Source organism: Meles meles, chromosome 15 (genome assembly GCF_922984935.1).
Source record: "Meles meles chromosome 15, mMelMel3.1 paternal haplotype, whole genome shotgun sequence".
In the NCBI taxonomy this organism is placed as follows: Eukaryota; Metazoa; Chordata; class Mammalia; order Carnivora; family Mustelidae; genus Meles; species Meles meles.
The window spans coordinates 18,608,948-18,629,698 of record NC_060080.1 but is presented as its reverse complement, the minus strand read 5'-3'; the positions used below and the strand labels follow the sequence as shown (position 1 = coordinate 18,629,698).

Genomic DNA, 20,751 nt, shown 5'->3' with positions numbered 1-20,751 from the left:
ACTGAAAAAAGCTTGTACAATATGAGAGGATGACCTGAGATTAAGGGTTGCACATTTTACCAACTGAGCCAGCCAGGAGCCCTGGAAAATACGGGTCTTGAGGGGTGAGTGGTAGGATTTGGTTAGGAGTAATGCTGACCTGGACTGTCTAAATTGGTGAAGTAGTTCACAGGTTATCAGTTTCTGTATTCACAAACATGCTTTAGTGTCCAACACATGACATTGCTTCCTTAGTGACTGCTTGTTGAGAACATTATATAATAATGCTTTTCAGACATTATGTGCACAAGAGTCACCTGAGGATCTTGTAAGAAATGTTTTCTGATTGGATACCGTGGCATGAACACATTTGGAGTGACAAATGTAGAGAGTAATCAAGTCTTGGATGAGTAGTTGAATTACATGACCTTTAAGATACACGCTAACCGGGCGCCTGGGTGGCTCAGTGGGTTAAGCCGCTGCCTTTGGCTCAGGTCATGATCTCAGGGTCCTGGGATGGAGTCCCGCATCGGGCTCTCTGCTCAGCAGGGAGCCTGCTTCCCTCTCTCTCTCTGCCTGCCTCTCTATCTACTTGTGATCTCTCTCTGTCAAATAAATAAATAAAATCTTAAAAAAAAAAAAGATACACGCTAACCTTAGCATTTTATAAATTTCTAAGGTGGAGTGTCTGAGATAATAGAAAGAGAACTACTGTATATTGGGAATGGCAGGACCTAAATTTTTTTTTTTTTTTATGCATTTATTTGACAGAGAGAGATCACAAGTAGGCAGAGAGGCAGGCAGAGAGAGAGAGGGAAGCAGGCTCCCCGCCGAGCAGAGAGCCCGATGTGGGACTCGATCCCAGGACCCTGAGATCATGACCTGAGCCGAAGGCAGCGGCTTAAACCACTGAGCCACCCAGGCGCCCCGTAATTTTTTTTTCTTTAGTTCTGTCACTCATTTCGTTAGCCATGTGATGTTGGGCTAGTTAATATACTCCATTAAAGAGTGGGGATTAGAGAAGGTAAGAGCCCGAGGAAGTGAAATTTAGCGCAATTTTAAGATTTACTATTTTAGAGCGAAAGAGGGGAGCGTCAGAGGGAGAGGAGGAGACAGAGAGAAGCAGACACCCTACTGAGTGCAGACCTGATGCAGCTTGATCACACAACAACAGATCATGATCTGAGCAGAAATCTAGTAGGTTACTTAACTGAGCCACCCAGGTGCCCCAAAGTAGTACATTTTTTTTTTTTTAAGATTTTATTTATTTATTTGACAGAGAGAGAGAGATCACAAGCAGGCACAGAGGCCGGTGGAGAGAGAGAGGAGGAAGCAGGCTCCCCACTGAGCAGAAACCCCGATGTGGGGCTCAATCTCAGGACCCTGAGATCATGACCTGAGCCGAAGGTAGAGGCTTTTACCCCCTGAACCACCCAGGTGCCCCAAAAGTAGTACATTTTAAAAAAGCACTCATTTGTTAAGTACAGTAAGCATGTTTATTGATAAAGTACTATATATGATTGAATTGTGTCCTATGTAGTTTTTCCTCCTCTGCTGACGATAGATTGGAAGTAGCTAACCAGTTTTTCTTGGAAATTTAAGTAATAAGTGATGCTGTATGTTATACAACTAACATGTTTATTTAATTATAGACACTCTGATGTTTGAATATCTAGTAGTTTTTAGTTTTTGTGTTTTTAGTGCGAATATGGTCTCGTGACTTTAAAACTAGCTCTTGGCAAATTGTATTACACTACAAAATTAGAAATTGGTCTTTCTGTAAAAATTTTTTTAGTTAAGTGAATGTTAAATCTATAGGTTATACTGGGTATGTTTAAACATATACAATGTTACAAGTTTTTGTTGGTTTGTTTTCAAGTAAGCTCTAAGTACAACATGGGGCTTGAACTCAAGACCCTGAGATCAGGACTCACATGCTCTACCAACTGAGCCAGCCCAGCACCCTTATTACAAGTATTTCTTAAGTTTGTTTACTAATGGCTACATTTTGACTAGTTATTGTGTAACACAGTTGTCTTGCTTTGGGAAAATAGGATTTAGAAGTGTGCATTTATGAAAAGGATAGTTCTTTTTTCTTTCCTTTTTTTTTTTTTTTTTAAAGATTTTATTTATTTATTTGGGAGAGACAAAGAAAGAGAGAGTGCCTACAGGGTGGGTAGGGGAGGAGGCAGAGGGAGAGCAGGGAGCCTGAGTCGGGCTTGATCCAAGGTCCGTACGACCTTGACCTGAGCCAAAGGCAGATGCTTCACCGACTGAGCCACCAAGGTACCCCTGAAAAGGATGGTTCTTATATTTTTCTTAAGTTTCTAGTATAAAAGGAAAGAAAACTTTAATATATTTATTTGGTAGCACATAGGAAATGATCATGTATACCTTTGAGATACTGATCTGTAATGTCAAGTGATGAAGTATTAGCATGTGAATTAAATCATCTCTAAAGTAAAGGTTAATCTTCCCTGTGGTCGCTCGCTCTCTTTTTTTCCCCCCTGTGCTCTCTTACTTCCCCAACATTCAAGAAAATGAGTGGTAAAGAGGAGAGCTGCTGTGCGGATATTGACATTTCTGTAGTCTGAGGACATGTGGCTGGGGAGGGAATAATGGAAATGCGATAGAAGGAAGTCTCTGGTTGAGAAATTGGTTATTTTATTTTATTTTTTATTTAGTTTTTAAGAGATTTTACTTGTTTATTCATATGCAGAAACAGAGAGAGGTAGAGGGAGAAGCAGGCTCCCCAGTGAGCAGGGAGCCTGATGTGGGACATAGTCCCAGGACCCCAGGATCATGACCTGAGCTAGAGGCCGACAATGTCCAACCATCCGAGCCATCCATGCACCCAAGACATTGGTTACTTTAAACAAGTTAACTAATTTGTTTAAAAAAGCAAATAAATAAATGTATTGAAGATAATGGAAGCCATGGTTCTTCCTGAAGAGCTTACAAACATGAAAGGGGAAAGTCTAGAAAGAAATTTAAGGCATGGAATTAGAATTAGAAGCCTTGGTGTACACATGTATGTTATTATTCATGCACAGATAAAGAAATAGGTATGGATGTGTAGATTTATATGTATGTTTATATTCATATATTTTCTTAGCTGTCTGTGCTGAGAGGACTCAGTAACAGTGAAAGCCCAGTAACAGTGAGCACGCCTAATGCCCACATCTTGGTTGGTTTCTTTCTTTCTTTCTTCCTTTTTTTTTTTTTTTTTTAAAGCTTTATTTATTTGAGAGAGCATGTGTGTGTGCACGAGTGGGAGGAGGGACAGAGGGAAAGAATCTTCTGGCAGACTCCTGACTGAGCATGGAGCCCAACAAGGGGCTGGATCCCATGACCCATGAGATCATGATCTAAGCCGAAACCAAGAGTCAGAGGCTTAACTGATGGAACTACCCAGCCACTCCAATTTCTAAATACTGTCCTTGATTTAAAGGAGTCAGAGCTCTTTAGAGAAATGACTAATTCTAGAGTCAGGGAGGGAAAGTGTAAGGTGAATTTAGAGATTTCTTTTGTGTTAGAAAACAAGGAAGGTCACAAAATGATGGGAAAACACTTCGAAAGGGCCCTCAGTTGCCAAATCTTATGTAAATTGAGCAACAAAATAGAGTAATGGATTATAACCTGTAGTTTAAAATAAGAATCCATGAGTTAATACTGTTAAAAGTAATGAGTAAAGGAATTGGGCAAAGAGATGGATGGAAAGCTCTTTAAAGTAAAATCGGGGGTGGGGGGGCAGCCTGGATGGCTCAGTCGTTAAGCCTCTGCCTTTGGCTCAGGTCATGATCCTAGGGTGCTGGGATTGAACCCTGTGTTGGTTCCCTGCTGAATGGGAAGCCTGCTTCACCCTCTCCTACTCCCCCTGCTTATATTCCTCCTTTTGCTCTCTGCCAAATAAATAAGCTCTTAAAAAAAAAATAAGTAAAATGTGACTAAAAAATGTGGAAGGACTGATAGGATTAAGTAATCACCATCACAGTGGTATTGGATGAAAACAAAAATAGTCAATGAATGCTAATGGCTAGTGGGTGGAGGTTTGGTGAGGAATAGATATTGGTGAATTAGCAGAATAATTCCTCATTAAATCTAATCAAACACAAAGGGAAAATAGTGACTTTATGGTGGAGAAACCTGGCAGATACCAGCTTGACCAGGTGATCAAGGTTATACGTAATGTTGGGACCCTGGGATCATGACCTGAGTTGAAGGCAGAGGCTTTAAACCACCAAGCCACCCAGGCGCCCCTCAACTCTGGTTTTAAAGAACAAATTGCTGTTTTAAAGAACAAATTAAAGAACAAAGAACAAACAAACAATAGCATATTCAGAAATAACAAGCAGGGACAGAAGATAGACTGTTAACAACTCAAAGTTTAGGAGATTTTCTTAAATTGGAATTGGAGCAGAAAAATGGAATTTTGGACTAGTTTTGGTGGATAGTAGGGTACACCTTTTTTTTTAAATGATTTTTTAAAAAAGATTTTACTTAGTTATTTGACAGAGATCACAAGTAGGCAGAGAGGCAGGCAGAGAGAGAGGGGGAAGCAGGCACCCTGCCAAGCAGAGAGCCCAGTGCGGGACTTGATCCCAGGACCCCGAGATCATGACCCGAGCCGAAGGTAGCGGCTTAACCCATTGAACCACCCAGAAACAAGAGAATGAGATACATATGCACATCTTTTCTGTAGGCTTGAAACTGTTTTAAAATAAACTATATACTTTTCTGATTATAAATGTAATCTCATTCTCTTGTTTCTGTATTTACAGATTATTACATTTACATACTCATAGAGTGATTCATTCAGTAAATACTTATTGGTTGAATAAATACTGTACTTTATCAAGAATGTAGGAATTCTATGTTTTAAGAGGAATAACAAATTTTTAACTGTCTTTCAGAAAGCTGAAGTTGATGGTAGTTTAAGTGATAGCCATGTGTCTCCTCCAGCCAAACGCACTTTGAAACAACCTGATTCTGTTTGCAAAGACAAATCAAAATCACGAAGTACTGGTCAGCGAGAGGAATGGAACATACCAACTGGACAGGCCAGGTGAGGAGTGAGAACTCATCCACTGTTTTTTCATGAATTATCTAATATGACTGAGGGCTCATATTAACGTTAATTTTCTTAAATTGTAAAGCCACTATTGTCTAGAAATACAAATTTTTAAACTTGTTTTATGATTTTGTATGTATTTTCTCCAAATAGCATATAAAGTATATTTGCTATGTGAAAATATGCGGTATATAATAGAAACTATTATTACTAAACAATAAGGATTTCAATAGGTCTTGAATATGCGTACCTCATTATACTCCTGAAAGTTTTAAATAAAGATATTTGGTTAGAATTATATATTTATTTGAAAATAAAATAAAATCTCCCTTTTCTAAAATTATTAAATATTACACTTGATATACTGAAATGTAATAAAATAATTTGTCTGCTTGTTGTCAGTTTAAATTTGGTTTGGTTCAGTATGTATCAGGAAAACTTACTTTTACACACTTTCCAAAGTAAATAGTAATAATTTAATGTAGGTAAAAGAGGCACACACACAGAAAAGATTTAAACTTTGATCTCAGAATTTTTAGCTTCTCTTTTCTCCAGTCTTTAATGTAGAAGTGCTGATGATGTGCTGACTACAAACAAAAGTGAAAGGGAAATCCTTTGGTTTCCTTCCTCCTTGAAGTACTTAAAAATTACTTGGTTTTCTATGTGCACATAAATTCTGGGTACTGTTACTCTTTTTTAAAAGATATTTTTAAAAAGTTTTTTATTCATTTGCGAGAGAGAGAGCACAAGCATTGGGGAGGAGAGGGCGAAGCAGACTCCCCACTGAGCGAGGAGTCCTTTGGCCAAGGGGATCATGACCTGAGCCAAAGGCAGATGCTTAACCCTCTGAGCCACCCAGGCGCCCCTGGATACTGTTACTCTTTAATGAAAAAAAAATTGGGGGGTTATATAGACTTGATAGGCAGTATACATTTAGTAGTCCTTAAAGAGTCTTTTACCTATTTCAGAATGTTCCAGGAGATGCACCATTTTACTCTAAGTGTTTTATTTTGCATTGTCTGGGAGCTAAGTAGGAAAATCTTGAATCATAGCCTGTTGATCTTTCTTTTCCCACACTCATTCATCTGTTTTATACAGATCCAGGTCACTATAATGATGTTACTTAAAATGAGTACTGCCCTTTAATTATACTTCTAGACTTGATCTACCTGTTGTAATTTGTATCCTGTATTTATTAAATGAATGAATCGGGTGGCTTTTTCTAGATAAATGTTTCTTAAAAATGTTCTTTAGTGTCAGAGTTTGATCTTTCACTGTAAGATAATTTTAACAGTTTGAATATATAATGGGCACTTGATTTTCTTCATCTTAGCCACTCAGAGGCCTTTGTGTAAATTGATCTTGATCTTGTCTTTTGTATAAAAAAAGCCTCAAAAACTTTTTTTAAAAGATTTTTTATATATATATTTGACAGAGAGACAGTAAGAGAGAGAACATAAGCAGGGAGAGAGGGAGAGGGAGAAGCAGGCTCCCCACTGAGCAGGGATCCCGATGTGGGACTTGATCCCAGGACTCGATCCAGGGACTCTGGGATCACGACCCAAGCCAAAGGCAGATGCTCAACGACTGAGCCACCCAGGCGCCCTCACAACTGTTTTGGGGAGAGAGTTTTGCTACCATTTAGGTGCCTTAGTGTGATATTCCTTTTTTGAAAAAACACTGAGTATATTTTGTAAAAATATTTTGTATTTATATTACAAAATATATTTTGTAAAAAGCTCAAGAAATAATGAATACTAACAATGTATTATTTATATTTTGGTAGAAGAATAACAATTTAAAAGTTTTTTGAGTTAAATTTTCGTCTAAGAACACAAGTGCTACACTGCTAGGATGTTTTGTGTTTCAGATGACCGGGAAAGAAGACACCGTTTGACCTATTAGATCCAACAGAATTGAATTTTGAGGGAAGCTTGTAGTTAAAAAATTTTAGATTTTGAGATAGTATAAATACAAAAATCAGGATTTATATGGAAGCTTGTGTTTGTTTTTGTGTCATGAGACTGAGAATCCCAATTCCTTTATTTTGGTTATCTAAGGTCTTATGAGGATCTAAAGTAAAATTATTAAGGTTCTTTTACAAAAGTACTTTGTTACAGATGTAATTCATTTGGGGGAAAAGTGAATATAAGTAAGGATTAGTATTCACTGAAAAATAATGAATCTTAAATGACTTTGTAAAGACTACTAAATTTTTAATTTTTAAATTTTAAATTTTTACCAGAGAGAGAGATTGAGTATGAGCAGGTGGGGAGGGACAGAGGGGGAAGGAGAGAGAGACTCTTTTTTAAAATTAAATTAAATTTTATTTCATTTTTAAAATTTAAATTCAATTAATTAACATCATGTAGGAGAGAGAGAATCTTAAGCAGGCCAGTGCAGAGCCCAAACAGGGCTCACTGTCACAACCCTGAGATCATGACCTGAGCCGAAATCAAAGAGTAGGACACTTAATAGACTGAGCCATCCAGGTGCCCCAAGACTACTAAATTTAAAAAAAAAAATTACTATGGCTTGGTGAAATAACTTTTCTTTTGAGAGCTTGGTAATTGGATGAAGATAGAGGTAAAAGTGGAACTAGAACTTTGAAGTTTTCATAAATGATATGAAATAGATCATGAGCTTTCTTTTTGGGGAGAAATCTGGGCTTATATTTAAAGTCTCAAGTTTATCGGGGCGCCTGGGTGGCTCAGTGGATTAAGCCGCTGCCTTCAGCTCGGGTCGTGATCTCAGGGTCCTGGGATCGAGCCTGGCATCGGGCTCTCTGCTCCGCGGGGAGCCTGCTTCCTCCTCTCTCTCTGCCTGACTCTCTGCCTACTTGTGATCTCTCTCTCTGTCAAATAAATAAATAAAATCTTAAAAAAAAAAAAAGTCTCAAGTTTATCAACATAATTATAATTTTTTATAAAATAAGGATATTTTTTAGTTAAAAATTTTACTATATATTCTTTATTTATATGTAGAAATTAACAAATATCCATCCATGCTAGCCTAGATAGGTGTCGTAGCTTATAAATATTTTGAGTAAATTTTTGTCAGCTGATATTTGCTTAGCTACTAGACATTTATTGAACTGGGATGCTGTGGGTATGTGGGCATGTGCACATGTGTCTGTCTTTCTTGTTGTTGGAGGAGACATGCATTTAATGTCTCTAGAATAATAGAAACACATCCTCTAAGATATAAACAAAATTGAATCTTTGATAAGACTAACTGTACACTTATAGTATGTGTGAAAATTTTGTTTTGTGGTCGGATGAGAGAGTAATGAGGTTAGGCAGAAATGTAACCACTTGTTAAACTGCTGAGGCACATTAGAATTGTAGGTAGTATTGGTTAATGTCTTTCCAAACTGAGACTTTTCCTGAAATGAAGTTTAAAACCCCTAAGTCACTAAATGCCTTGGATTTATATGGGAAAGGGAGAATAAGTAATGATTGCTAGTAGCTTCATATTGCATTTCATTGGTAATATGCTCAGATAACTGAAGGTGTAGAAAATTCTTTTTTCTTTTTTTTTTTTTAAGATTTTATTTATTTGAGAGGGAGAGAGTGAGTGAGGGATGGAGGGAGAAGCAGATCCCTTGCTGAGCAGGGAACCCAATGCGGGGCTTGATCCTGGGACTCCAGACATGCCCAGGGTCCTGCGACTCCAGGATCATGACTCAAGCTGAAGGTAGATGCTTAACCGGGTCACCCAGATGCCCCAAGGTGTAGAAAATTCCAACATGATAGTCATCTAATGTAAAGTAATGCTGTCTCCACTTGAGAAATTTAGGAAAAAAATAAAAAATAAATACAAAGTTTAGGAAACATAGATATAGGGAAATATCCCCCACCTACTCCCCCTTTTAAAAATAAACAAAGGAGACTTCATAATCATAAAAGATTTATTGGAGCTTTCATTTAAATAGTGAAGTCACCTAGTTACATTTTAAGTGATTAACTTTTGGGAACATCGATTTAAGAAACTTCTTTAGACATATATATTATTGTATAGGCAGGCCAGTTCTTAAAATCCCAGTATTTTTTCTCTTTCCATACTCAAGTATTTAATATTATGTCTCCTTTTTGTTCTTCTTCGTCTTTATAAAGAGAAATGATAATGGAAAAAGGATGACAATAATCTATGATTCTAAGATAATTGGTTTAATTAAAGAATAAGTTTTTATTTTTCCTTTTAACACCGATACTTCTTAAGCAACAAAATAAAAGCATTGTCTTCTTCAGAGTAACAAAAAGCTTATTGTGCTGTTTTTCCAGGGATGTTGCTATTGTTCAGAAAAGTTTTAGATTTCTTTTGTAGAGTGATTTCAGGGTTAGCATCTTACGTTTTTGAATAATTTATGTACAATTTCAGCGGTTTGGTTTTACATACACTAAAATTCACTTGGAACCAAGACATGTAAATAAACTGATCAAACTGAGTTAATATTGTGTTGGGTCCAAAGCCAAAGTATATTTATGAAGTAGTAAAATTGACTTTTCTATGTGGTTTTAAGTGACTTCTAGAAAATTTGTTATGTATAATCTTCCAAGGAAAGATATGTTAATACACCAATTTCACTACTTTATCTGTACTTTGTATACAAAGGTGCTAAAAATGAAATACTTTCCAAGGGGTGTAGCATATTAGAATGAGATAGTTTCGTTGTTTTCTGGGGGAAAGGGGGACTGGAGTTTTTTTGTTTTTGCGTTTTTGACAGTATAAGTACATATAACAGTTTGAGTTTTTGTGTATATCCTTTAGTCATCCTAGCTCTGACCTTTTTTAGGCAAGGGCTTTTATAATTGGGATTTAATATTTAACATTTAAAGTTTAGCATGAGGAGTGCTGGTGTAACCCAAAACATTAGAATATTTTAGTTAAGAAAATTTGTACAAATAGGAGTGGATGATATAGGCTTCCAGTTATGGAATAAGTAAGTCATGGGGATGTAAGGTATAGCTTGGGGAATATAGTTAGCCAATGATATTGTAATAGCATTGTGTGATGACAGATGGGAGCTACACCTGTGGTGAGCACAGCATAATGTATAGGCTTGTTGAATCATGGAGTTATGCACCTGAAACTAATGTAACATTGTGTATTAAGTATAATTTTATTAAAAGAAAATTTTGTGCAAATGATATAGATAATAGGAGATAATCATATATTTACTGTTTTCTAAATGAGTCCTTTCCCTTTTTTTAAGTTTTGAAAATGATAATCATTGGGTATTTAAAAAATACCTTAGTAAGTTTACATCGACAGTTCTTTTATTATGTAGCAATTTAGTTTTTTTTTGACTTTCTGATAATACAAAAGCATACTGTGAATTTTTTCAAGTCTTCATGTTCTGATGGTCATTTAAGTGTCTTTTACTGGGTTAACATTTACTTTCCTTCACCCAAAAGGGAGAATTGTACAATGACTATTTTGAGAAATTAGCTATTTTCATTTGTCAGGTTAGAATGTGTAATAAAATATTTTGGAGAAATTATTAAATGGTATTGCTGTTCAAGGACTTTATTTTTCCTACAGTTTATTGTTTGAATAAATTTGTCATTGTTTGATTTTTATTTTCTTAACCAAAACCAATAATAAATGTCTGTGACCATTGCTGCTTATGGTATCAGTTAACTTTATGGTACATGTTGAGCTTCAGCTTCTCTGGAATTTATAGAGTTGAAGATAGTAAATTCAGTTTAAAATCTGTTATTAAAGCTTTTCTTGAAGTAATAAAATGAGTTGTTGCAAGTATATGTTATTAATTGGTGTATTACCAATCTTAGAGTAAAATGATGTCATCTTTACTCTGAAAAAAGTAATATTACTGACATTTTAAAGATTAAAATGATTCCACCAGTATTGCGTTTCTTGCTTCTTTAAATGAATGTTGATGTGTTTGCATATTAAATATAATTGTGTTCTAGGTTAACTTCTCAGCCTGGTGCTACATTACCAAACGGACATAGTAGCTTATGTGAGTATTCTGTTATGAAACTGGTTAGTATTGAAATTCTTACTCATGTTGTTAGTAAGTGTTAAAGTGGGGTAAAACAGTGATTTACTATATGTTCAGCATATAGTTGGAAATGACTGGATTTCCATGTCATACTGAATACTTATGTAATTGTTAAATGTTGAGAAATCAGTACAAATGAAATTATTTAAATTACTATGACAGATTATAAATAGTTATCAGAATTTTAAGTTACTGGATATTAAAGCCATTTAAGAGGTTATGTTAAATTTTTATAGTCTTTTAAAAGTAATTTTTGATGTATCTTTTTTTCTTTTCATGCTCTGTACTTTGAAATGTAAATCTCTCTCTTCTTGTAGCCCTTCGAAGCCATCCCCTTCGAGGGGAAAAGAAGGGAGATGGGGACCTTTCTTGTATAAATGGTGACATGGAAGTCAGGAAAAGTTGTCGTTCCAGGAAAAACAGATTTGAAAGCGTGAACCAGAGTTTGTTATTTGATCAACTAGTAAATAGGTATGAATGCTTATAAGCAGTTTAATTTAATTAATTTATTTAATTGATTTATCAGATTTTAAAATTTCAAAATCAGATTTCAGATTTCAAAAAAATCAGTCATTTTTAAGCTAGTTATGTTTTAAGAAACAACTTAAGCACTGACTTAGTAATAAATGCAATTATTTTAAACTTAATTTGAATTAATAGTGGTTAGCAATGATTATCAGTATCTAGTCCATTTACTGGATTTAGTAGTTTATGTGATAGTTAAATTTTTCTCATCCTTTTTAAGTTTATGCATAAATAATATAAAAAATAATTTTGTTCTCTTTACTGTTATAGTTCTTTGATATTTGCTCATTAACAATTTGTTTCTGACAATTTTCAAGCAACATTAATTTCCATTGTTGATGTGTAGTAAGTATACTATTCTTTAGTCAAGATTTTGAATTACTGGTCTTTTGAGCCTGGGTATATGGGAAACAGTGAATGAGCCTAGCAGATTGCTCAGTATCTCCATACAATGAAATTTTACTCTTCTCAGATGATAAATTATCCTACTTAATCCTTGCAGTGATCAAGAGAGAGGGGAGGTCAGTGTAATCCCTGTTTTATAAGAGAGGAAATTATATTACTATACTGGTAATGTAAAATTCAAGTATTAGTTATTATTTGTTAAGTACTTTGATCATTATCTGGACACACAGTAAGTGGTATATAAATGTGTTTAAAAGATAAAATGTGGTAATGTGAGCCTGGATTTCGTGGAGGTCAGTGTTTTCTAATTTTTAAAATTACCTGTTCAGTTAACCTTAATGTAGGTTTTAAACTTCTTTTAAGTAGGCTCCATGCCTCGCGTGGAGCCCAACGCTGGTCTTAAACTCACGACCCCCAGATCAAGACCTGAGCTGAAATCAAGTCAGATGCTTTACTGACTGAGCCAGACAGGTGCCCCTGGCTTTAACCTTTTATTTATTTATTTATTTTTTGCCTCCCTCCCCGCTAGCTTTAAACTTTATTTTTTTTTAAAAATATTTTATTTATTTATTTGACAGACAGAGGTCACAAGTAGGCAGAGAGGCAGGCCGAGAGAGAGGGGGAAGCAGGCTCCCTGCTGAGCAGAGAGCCTGATGCGGGCATAATCAGTGTCCTGGCATTATACCCTAAGCCGAAGGCAGAGGCTTTAACCCACTGAGCCACCCAGGCGCCCCTTGCTTTAAACTTTTTACAGATTCTTTATCCTATAAATTTTCTTAACACCATCTTCAAATAAAAATATTGAAATTTTTTTTTTTTTGTCTTAGATCTGGTAGTTATTTATAGTGGCATTGTGGAGTTAAATATTTGGAGTATTACAGATTTTATTTTTAAAGCAATCTTGACACCCAACATAGGACTTGAACTTAAAGCCCTAAGATCAAGAATCGCATGCTCTACTGACTCAGCCAGTCAGGTGCTCCAAATATTTGGAGTATTATAAACAAATGTTCTGTTTCATAAGTTTTATTATAGCAATTATATTAAGGTAAAAGATGTTCTGGATTTTGGGGGGCATTATCTTTTACTTATTTTTTTCTCATCATAGCACATATGGAGCATTATCTTCTGATAGATGCTGATTCAGAAAGTTATTTAATTGGGTTCCATGTACAGTTACATATCAGATAATTATGCTTTGATGAAGAGCTCTTTCACATGTCTGACACATTTTGTGGTTTTATTCTGTGATTGTAGTACTGCTGAAGCTGTACTACAGGAAATGGACAACATTAACATCAGACGGAATCGTCGGTCAGGAGAAGTAGAACGACTTAGAATGTGGACTGATACAGAATTTGTGAGTATATTAACTTTAACAACCTTGGCAAACATTTTGGTTTTTTGGTTGAGGAATTCAAAGGGAGGATGAGCAGCATTTGGATTTTCTTGAATTAACAGATTTGTTCCTTTCATTTTCCCACTCTAGTTTGGGGTTTTATGTTTTCTTCTGCCCTTACTCTACTTCCCACAACCTTCCCCAAAAGACCCTCCATGCTTTTGTCAGAAGAATCATGTTAACAGTACCACTTTGGGGTCCCCTGGGTGGCTCAGTGGGTTAAGCCTCTGCCTTCGGCTCAGGTCATGATGTCAGGGTCCTGGGATCGAGCCCCTCTTGATCCCTGCTGAGCAGGGAGCCTGCTTCCCCCCTCTCTCTCTCTGCCTGCCTCTCTGCCCACCTGTGATCTCTCTCTGTCAAATAAATGGATGAAATCTTAAAAAAAGAAAAAGTACCACTCTGATTGTTAACTCTGCTGATTTGAACCTTTAATGTTCTTTTTATTGTGTACTGAATTAATTAAAACACCTTCACCTTCATAATCTGGTTTCAGCTTTATCTTCTCACACACCATTGCCCAGATACAAACAATCATTCTTGTTCCTTTATCCTTAACCACTGGTAATAGTTCTGGTTAGGGACTGCTGCAATCCTACCTTTGTTTCAAGATTCATCTCAAATGCTGCCTCCCTTCCCTTTCCTTAGCAACAAGAGGATCATCTCTCTGAATTCTGTGGTACATTGTACCTTTCTTTATGGCATTTAGTTTGTTTTACTTTGTTTTATAGTTACCTGTGACTTGTCTTACTCCATTCTACTAGGCTGAAATTTGCTTCAGGGAGAAAGTATGTTCATGGCATTGGAGTTTTAAATTTTCAAATATGGGGCACCTGGGTGGCTCAGTGGGTTAAGCCTCTGCCTTCGGCTCAGGTCATGATCTCAGGGTCCTGGGATCGAGCCCCGCATCGGGCTCTCTGCTTGGCGGGGAGCCTGCTTCCCCCTGTCTCTCTGCCTACTTATGATCTCTCTCTCTCTCTGTAGCAAATGAATAAAATCTTAAAAAAAAAATTTTTTTTTTTCAAATATTTTATAAGCTTGTTTTATTTTTCCTTTTGTCCCTTGCATTTATTGAATTCAGGAACCTCCATTTTTTCATGAATCTGTGCCTTCAAATAGGCGCTTAGTAAATTTCAAGAGTGGTCATATACCATTGGGTTAATGGTATTTATGGATAGGAATAAAATCCACGTTAATTGACAGCTTTCTCTCTTTAAAAGGAAAACATGGATATGTATTCAAGAGTGAAAAGGCGAAGAAAATCACTCAGAAGAAATAGTTACGGGATACAGAATCATCATGAGGTCTCCACTGAGGGTGAAGAAGAAGGTTTGTAAAGTACCTTATGAAGTAAATACTACGAAGTTGAGGTGGGAGGGAGGAAGCATGTGTGAAGTAATAATATGCATAATATTGCTGGGTGGGTGATTTTTGGCTTTAGAGGTCTATATTGTATAATTTGGAATAATTTTTATTTGGCATTCTGAGTTTTTACCTTCACCTGGAAAAATGCCTTTATACTATCACCATTATGTAATTTTTTTTTTTTAAAGATTTTATTTATTTATTTGACAGACAGAGATCACAATTAGGCAGAGAAGCAGGCAGAGAGAGAGGAGGAAGCAGGCTCCCTGCTGAGCAGAGAGCCTGACGCGGGGGCTCAATCCCAGGTCCCTGAGACCATGACCTGAGCTGAAAGCAGAGGCTTTAACCCACTGAGCCACCCAGGCGCCCCACCATTATGTAATTTATTAGTAGTCCTCCACTGACCTAATCTGGTGTGACATTTGCCATGGACTGATTTGTTATTAGGTGAGGCCTCTTTTGTGTTTCGATAGATAGCTTCTAACTGGAAGCCTCTATCCATAGTCACTTTCTGTCTATATCCTCTAAATCTCTGATTATTTGGGTCCCAAATTTAGTTATGGACAGAGAAGTAAATAGTGATGTTCAGAGAAAGAAGGCCTGCTACTGTTAGTGGACGGGGTTGTACTGCTCTTTTCCGAGGCTTGTCTGGGTTCTGAACTGGAGAACCCTGGCTGAATTTTTAGGGTTGGAGCTGGGATCATGATGGAAGTAGCTTTGCCCCGAAGATTATAAATCAGTGACTAGTAAGTAAACCTATGGAATTCAATTCTATAGGTGTTCATTTTTATTGAAGTGGATTTTCAGAAGATTCCATGTATTATAAATATAGGATAGTTGTATTTTACCAAGTAATCTTACCAGTTCCTATTACTTGTATGGCTTAGATGGAGAAGATGTTTTTTTTTCCTCAAATTCTCTAATATATTATTAGCAAGTTTTGAAGAGCTGATATTTCTAACGAAGGTACTTTATTGAGCAAATATTATTGTTGTTACAGCTAGAACCTCTATATTGCTTCCTTTGGAGAAAATCAGTATAGGTGAGACAGATTTATAATGTGACTTTTGCCTTTTCATTAACTGAACACCTTTGTAGACTTCAAAGTAGATTTGCCATGTATAGAATTTCTTCCCACAATATTGTTGTGCAGGTGTTTCTCAAAATGTATTATTTTTTGAGGATTTAAAGAGACTTACTTGGGTATAAGTAATTTATTTAGAGAATAATATTGTATCTACTGATTTTCTCTAGAACTTAATAATAAAAATTTTTATAAACTTGGAATAAGCTTTTAGATGTCATTATTAAAATATGAAGTCCTTTGCATTTTTAGTCTCCTATTTCACTCAATATTACTGGTGGTTTTAAAATTTTTCCTATTCCTTAATATGGTTGTGTTGTGTTGACAATTCCTGTGGTTAAAAAGTTAATCACAAAGTATATTGGATTTGGGGGCCATAAACCAGTAAATTTTTAATTTATTATTATTTTTTAAAGATTTTATTTTTAAATAATGTCTACACCCAACATGGGGCTTGAACTCAAAAACCTGAGATCAAGAGTTACATGCTCTACTGACTGAGCCAGCCAGGCACCCCACCTCAGACTTTTATTTTAAACTGTAAATTTGGGTGCCCAGGTGGCTCAGTCTGTTAAGTATCTGCCTTAGGCTCAGGTCACGATCCTGGAGTCATGGGATCGAGCCCTGTATCGGGCTCCTAGCTGAGCAGGGAGTCTGCTTCACCCTCTGCCCCTTATCCTGTTCATGTGCTCTCTCGTTCTCTCAAATAAATAAAATTAAAAAGTATATATATATATATATATATATACACACACACACACACACACACACACACACACACACACACACACATATATGTAATAAGTAGTGGTTTGGCTGTAACTATGGTATGACATCTACCTACAGTTTATTTTTTTAAGATTTTTTTTTTTTTTTGAGAGAGAGAGAGAGACAAAGAGAATGAGAATGAGCGGGGAGGAGAGGGAGAAGCAGGCTCCCCATGGAGCAGGGAGCCCGAAGTGGGGCTCAATCCCAGGACCCTGAGATTATGACCCGAGATGAAGGCAGACGCTTTACCTACTGAGCCACCCAGGTGTCCCCAGCCAAAGCCCTTTTTAAAAATAAACTTTTGGGATTTATGTACATTATAATTTATTTTTTAAGTGTATAGTTAGGCAAATCATAAAAGTGATCACTTATGTGAAGAAATAAACCATTAACACCCCAGAAATCAGCTTCATGCTCCCTCACAATTCCTACCTGCATTTTCCTACCAAAAAAGAACTAATTTGTGCTTATCTGTCGTCAGCAGGCCTAACAAACCATTATACTGCCAGCAAAAATTGCTCTTGCTGTAACATTAGTAATTATCTTGTAAGCATATTTTTTTGAACTACCAAGTGGTGTTTGAATACTAACCTTATTCACTGGTGGGTAACTGGCCATTAAATGAGGTTTGATCCAGCCAAATTTTGATTCATCTTCTATTACCGTTTTGTATGACCAAAGATCATAAGTATACCTAGGTTATTTAGCAGAGAGCTATATTATTTGTAGGAAAGCCATTTAAAAAAAATACCTATCTAGGTTGATTTTTAATTGTATTGATATATGCTGTATCATAAAATGTTGACACTTTTAAATGTCAACTGTGCTGAGAGTAAAAGACAAAATATAAATAAATACTCATTTCTAGAGTGAACCAGTCCTTGTGGATTAAAACAGTGCTTCTTTTCTTTTGTGTGGGGGAAACTAGAATCTCAAGAGGAGGATGGAGATATAGAAGTTGAAGAGGCAGAAGGAGAAGAAAATGATAGACCATATAATTTGAGACAAAGGAAAACAGTGGATCGATACCAAGCACCTCCAATAGGTAAGAAATGCTGAAGAACTTCTTTTGTAATTGAACAGCTTATTCTGCTTCACCTCTTTAAAAAAATTAGTGCTGCTGAATTTAAAGATTTTATTTTATTTTATTTTATTTTTTAAAGATTTTATTTTATTTATTTGACAGAGAGAGAGATCACAAGTAGGCAGAGAGGCAGGCAGAGAGAGAGGAGGAAGCAGGCTCCCTGCGGAGCAGAGAGCCCGATGCGGGGCTCGATCCCAGGACCCTGAGATCATGACCTGAGCCGAAGGCAGTGGCTTAATCCACTGAGCCACCCAGGCGCCCCTTAAAGATTTTATTTTTAAGTGATCTCTACATCCCATGTGGGGCTTGAACTCACAACCCCAAGAGTTGCACGCTCTACCAGCTGAGCCAGCCAGGCACCTCCAGTTTTGCTGAATTTAGAAGAATGGAATCTCTTGTAGTTCCATTTGTCTTTTTTTTTTTTTTTTTTTAAGATTTTATTTTTAGGGACGCCTGGGTGGATCAGTTGGTTAAGCAGCTGCCTTCGGCTCAGGTCATGATCTCAGGGTCCTGGGATTGAGTCCCATATGGGGCTCCTTGCTCGGCAGGGAGCCTGCTTCTCCCTCTGCCTACCTCTCTGCCTACTTGTGATCTTTCTCTCTCTGTCTCTCTCTCTGACAAATAAATAAATAAAATCTTTAAAAAAATTTTTTTTATTTTTATTATTTATTAGGCAGGCAGAGAAGCAGGCAGAGAGAGGAGGAAGCAGGCTCCTTGCTTAGCAGAGACCCCGATGCGGGGCTTGATCCCAGGATCCTGGCAGTGGCTTTAACCCCCTGAGCCACCCAGGCGCCCCTATATTTATAGGGATTATGCAGTCATCACCACTGTCTAATTCCAGGGCATTTTATTATTTCTTCACTTTCGTACCCTCAGACCTTGGCAACTACTAATGTACTTTCTGTCTATAGATTTGCCTTTATGTGACCTTTAGTGTCTAACTTTTTTCACTTAGCATAATGTTTTTAAGGAAGGACTGAGATACTTATATGAGATAGTTATATTCAGACTTTTTTTTTTTAAAGATTTTATTTATTTGAGAGAGAGAGAGTGAGAGCACGAGTGGGGTGAGGAGTAGCAGACTCCCTGCTGGGTAGAGAGCCTGACGTGGGACTCCATCCTGGGACTCCGGGATCATGCTTAACTGAGTGAGCCACCCAGCACCCCAATACTTAAACTCCTGTGCTCTAAAATGATGATTGAATCTCTGGAAGGGGTGGGTCAGAGTTACCTTACTAGAGGCTTGCCTCTCGTTTATGCAGATTGGTATGCAGACATTACACCAGGTAGGAGTCACTGTCACAGATAGCCCTGTTGATAATGAGGGAGATATGTAAAGATAGAAAAAAGATTGTGAACCGTTTTTATGGATAAAAGAAATCTTTATTGGGGTATAATTGAAATGCAGTGTACTGCAAGTACACATTTTTAATATGTACAGTTTGGCAAATTGGACATAACTTAGGTACGTATGTATGAAACTATCATCACCATCAAGATAACTAAACATGTTTATCAACCCCCCAAATATCTTGCTGCCTGTTTGTAATCTGCTTCTAACCTTCTGGAACCATCTCCATCCCAGTCCTCCAGCAGGCACTGATCTCATCTGCTTTCTCTAATTGTAGATGAGTTCACATTTTCTTGAATTTTATGTACAATATATACTCTTTTTTTGTCCGACTTCTTTCACTCAGCATAATTGTAAGACTCATCCATGTTGTTGGAAATAATACCAGTGTGTTTCTTTTTATTACCAAATAGCATTCCATTGTATGGCTATATCATAATTTGTTTATTCATTCATTTGTGGATGAACATTTGGATTGTTGACATTTTTTAGTGTTTTGCTGTTACAAATCTGTTATGAACATTCATGTGCAAGTCTTTGGACATATTGTTTCATTTTTCATAAACACTGAGGAGTAGAATGGTTGGGTTTGTTATTAGGTGTATGTTTAATGTGCTAAGAAATTGCCAGACTGTTTTCCAGAGTGATTGTACCACTTATATTCTCCTTAAGAGTACATGAGAGTCCAGTTGCACCATTCTCTTGCCACACACTTGGTATGGTCCGTTTTTGAAATGAATTTTAATACATATCTACTGTAGTTTAAATGTCCATTTCCCAAGTGATGTTGAGCATCTTTATGTGCTGCTTTGCCAGCGTTATCTCTGGTGAAACGTCTGTTCAGATCTCTTGCCCATTTTTTCAGTTGAGTTGTTTATTTTTTCAGTACTGAGTTTTAAGAGTCCTGTGTTTTCTGGCAATCAGTTCTTTATCAGATACATGATACTGCAAATATTTTCTCTGTGTGTAGCTTGTTTCCTTTAATTTCTTGATAGTGTCTTTCAAAGAGCAGAATTTGTAATTTTGATGAACTCCAATATATTAAGTTTTTTAATGGATTATGCTTTTAGTGTGGTATTCAAAAAAACCTTTGTTTAACCCCAGATGATGAAGATTTAATTTAACATCTTTTTAGAACGTTTATTTGCAACTTACGCTATTACCTGCTACAAAGTTTTTATTTTGGCTGTATTCCTTCTAGATAACATTTGGAACTTGAACACATAAGACTCACTTCTATTCAGAAAGTTAACAGAAGTAATTTCTATTCCTTTAATATATCAGTTTATCAATTTATTATTAGTTATTTCTTTGCTGTCTTTTTTTCTTTAAGTACCAGCTCATCAAAAAAAGAGGGAAAACACACTGTTTGATATTCACAGATCTCCAGCAAGAAGAAGCCATATCAGGTATGTTTTGTTGGTTTTCAAAGAGGAAAAATTTATATCAGTCATTTAGATATATTCTTTAAATAATACATAACAAAATGCCTTATAATTAGAATATAGGTATTGATGGTGTTGATAATGTCAATCAGGAACTAAATGGTATCTTTCTTTAATTAAGGACTAGTAGTTATTATCTTACATGTGACTGTTCTCTTCTTGGTTCAGTTTGCTTGGAATAGTTACTGTTTTAACAATTATGTTCTCTACAGCTACATAGCTCTTTGGTGGTTTCTTAGTAACTGAGTTG

The 20,751-nt window shown here is 36.4% G+C and overlaps 1 protein-coding gene across 4 annotated transcripts in view; it reads left to right on the top strand.

Moving 5' to 3' along the window:
• The window catches only part of ATAD2B (ATPase family AAA domain containing 2B), a 178,561-nt gene that overhangs the window by 18,280 nt on the left and 139,530 nt on the right, over positions 1-20,751 (top strand). For all 4 annotated transcript variants that reach the window (XM_045978996.1, XM_045978995.1, XM_045978994.1 and 1 more), the window contains exons 2-8: positions 4,893-5,044; positions 10,987-11,036; positions 11,396-11,549; positions 13,266-13,368; positions 14,625-14,733; positions 17,550-17,666; positions 20,390-20,465. In XM_045978996.1, coding sequence (XP_045834952.1) covers positions 4,893-5,044; positions 10,987-11,036; positions 11,396-11,549; positions 13,266-13,368; positions 14,625-14,733; positions 17,550-17,666; positions 20,390-20,465 — 761 coding nt within the window. The remainder of the gene's footprint in view (positions 1-4,892; positions 5,045-10,986; positions 11,037-11,395; positions 11,550-13,265; positions 13,369-14,624; positions 14,734-17,549; positions 17,667-20,389; positions 20,466-20,751) is intronic.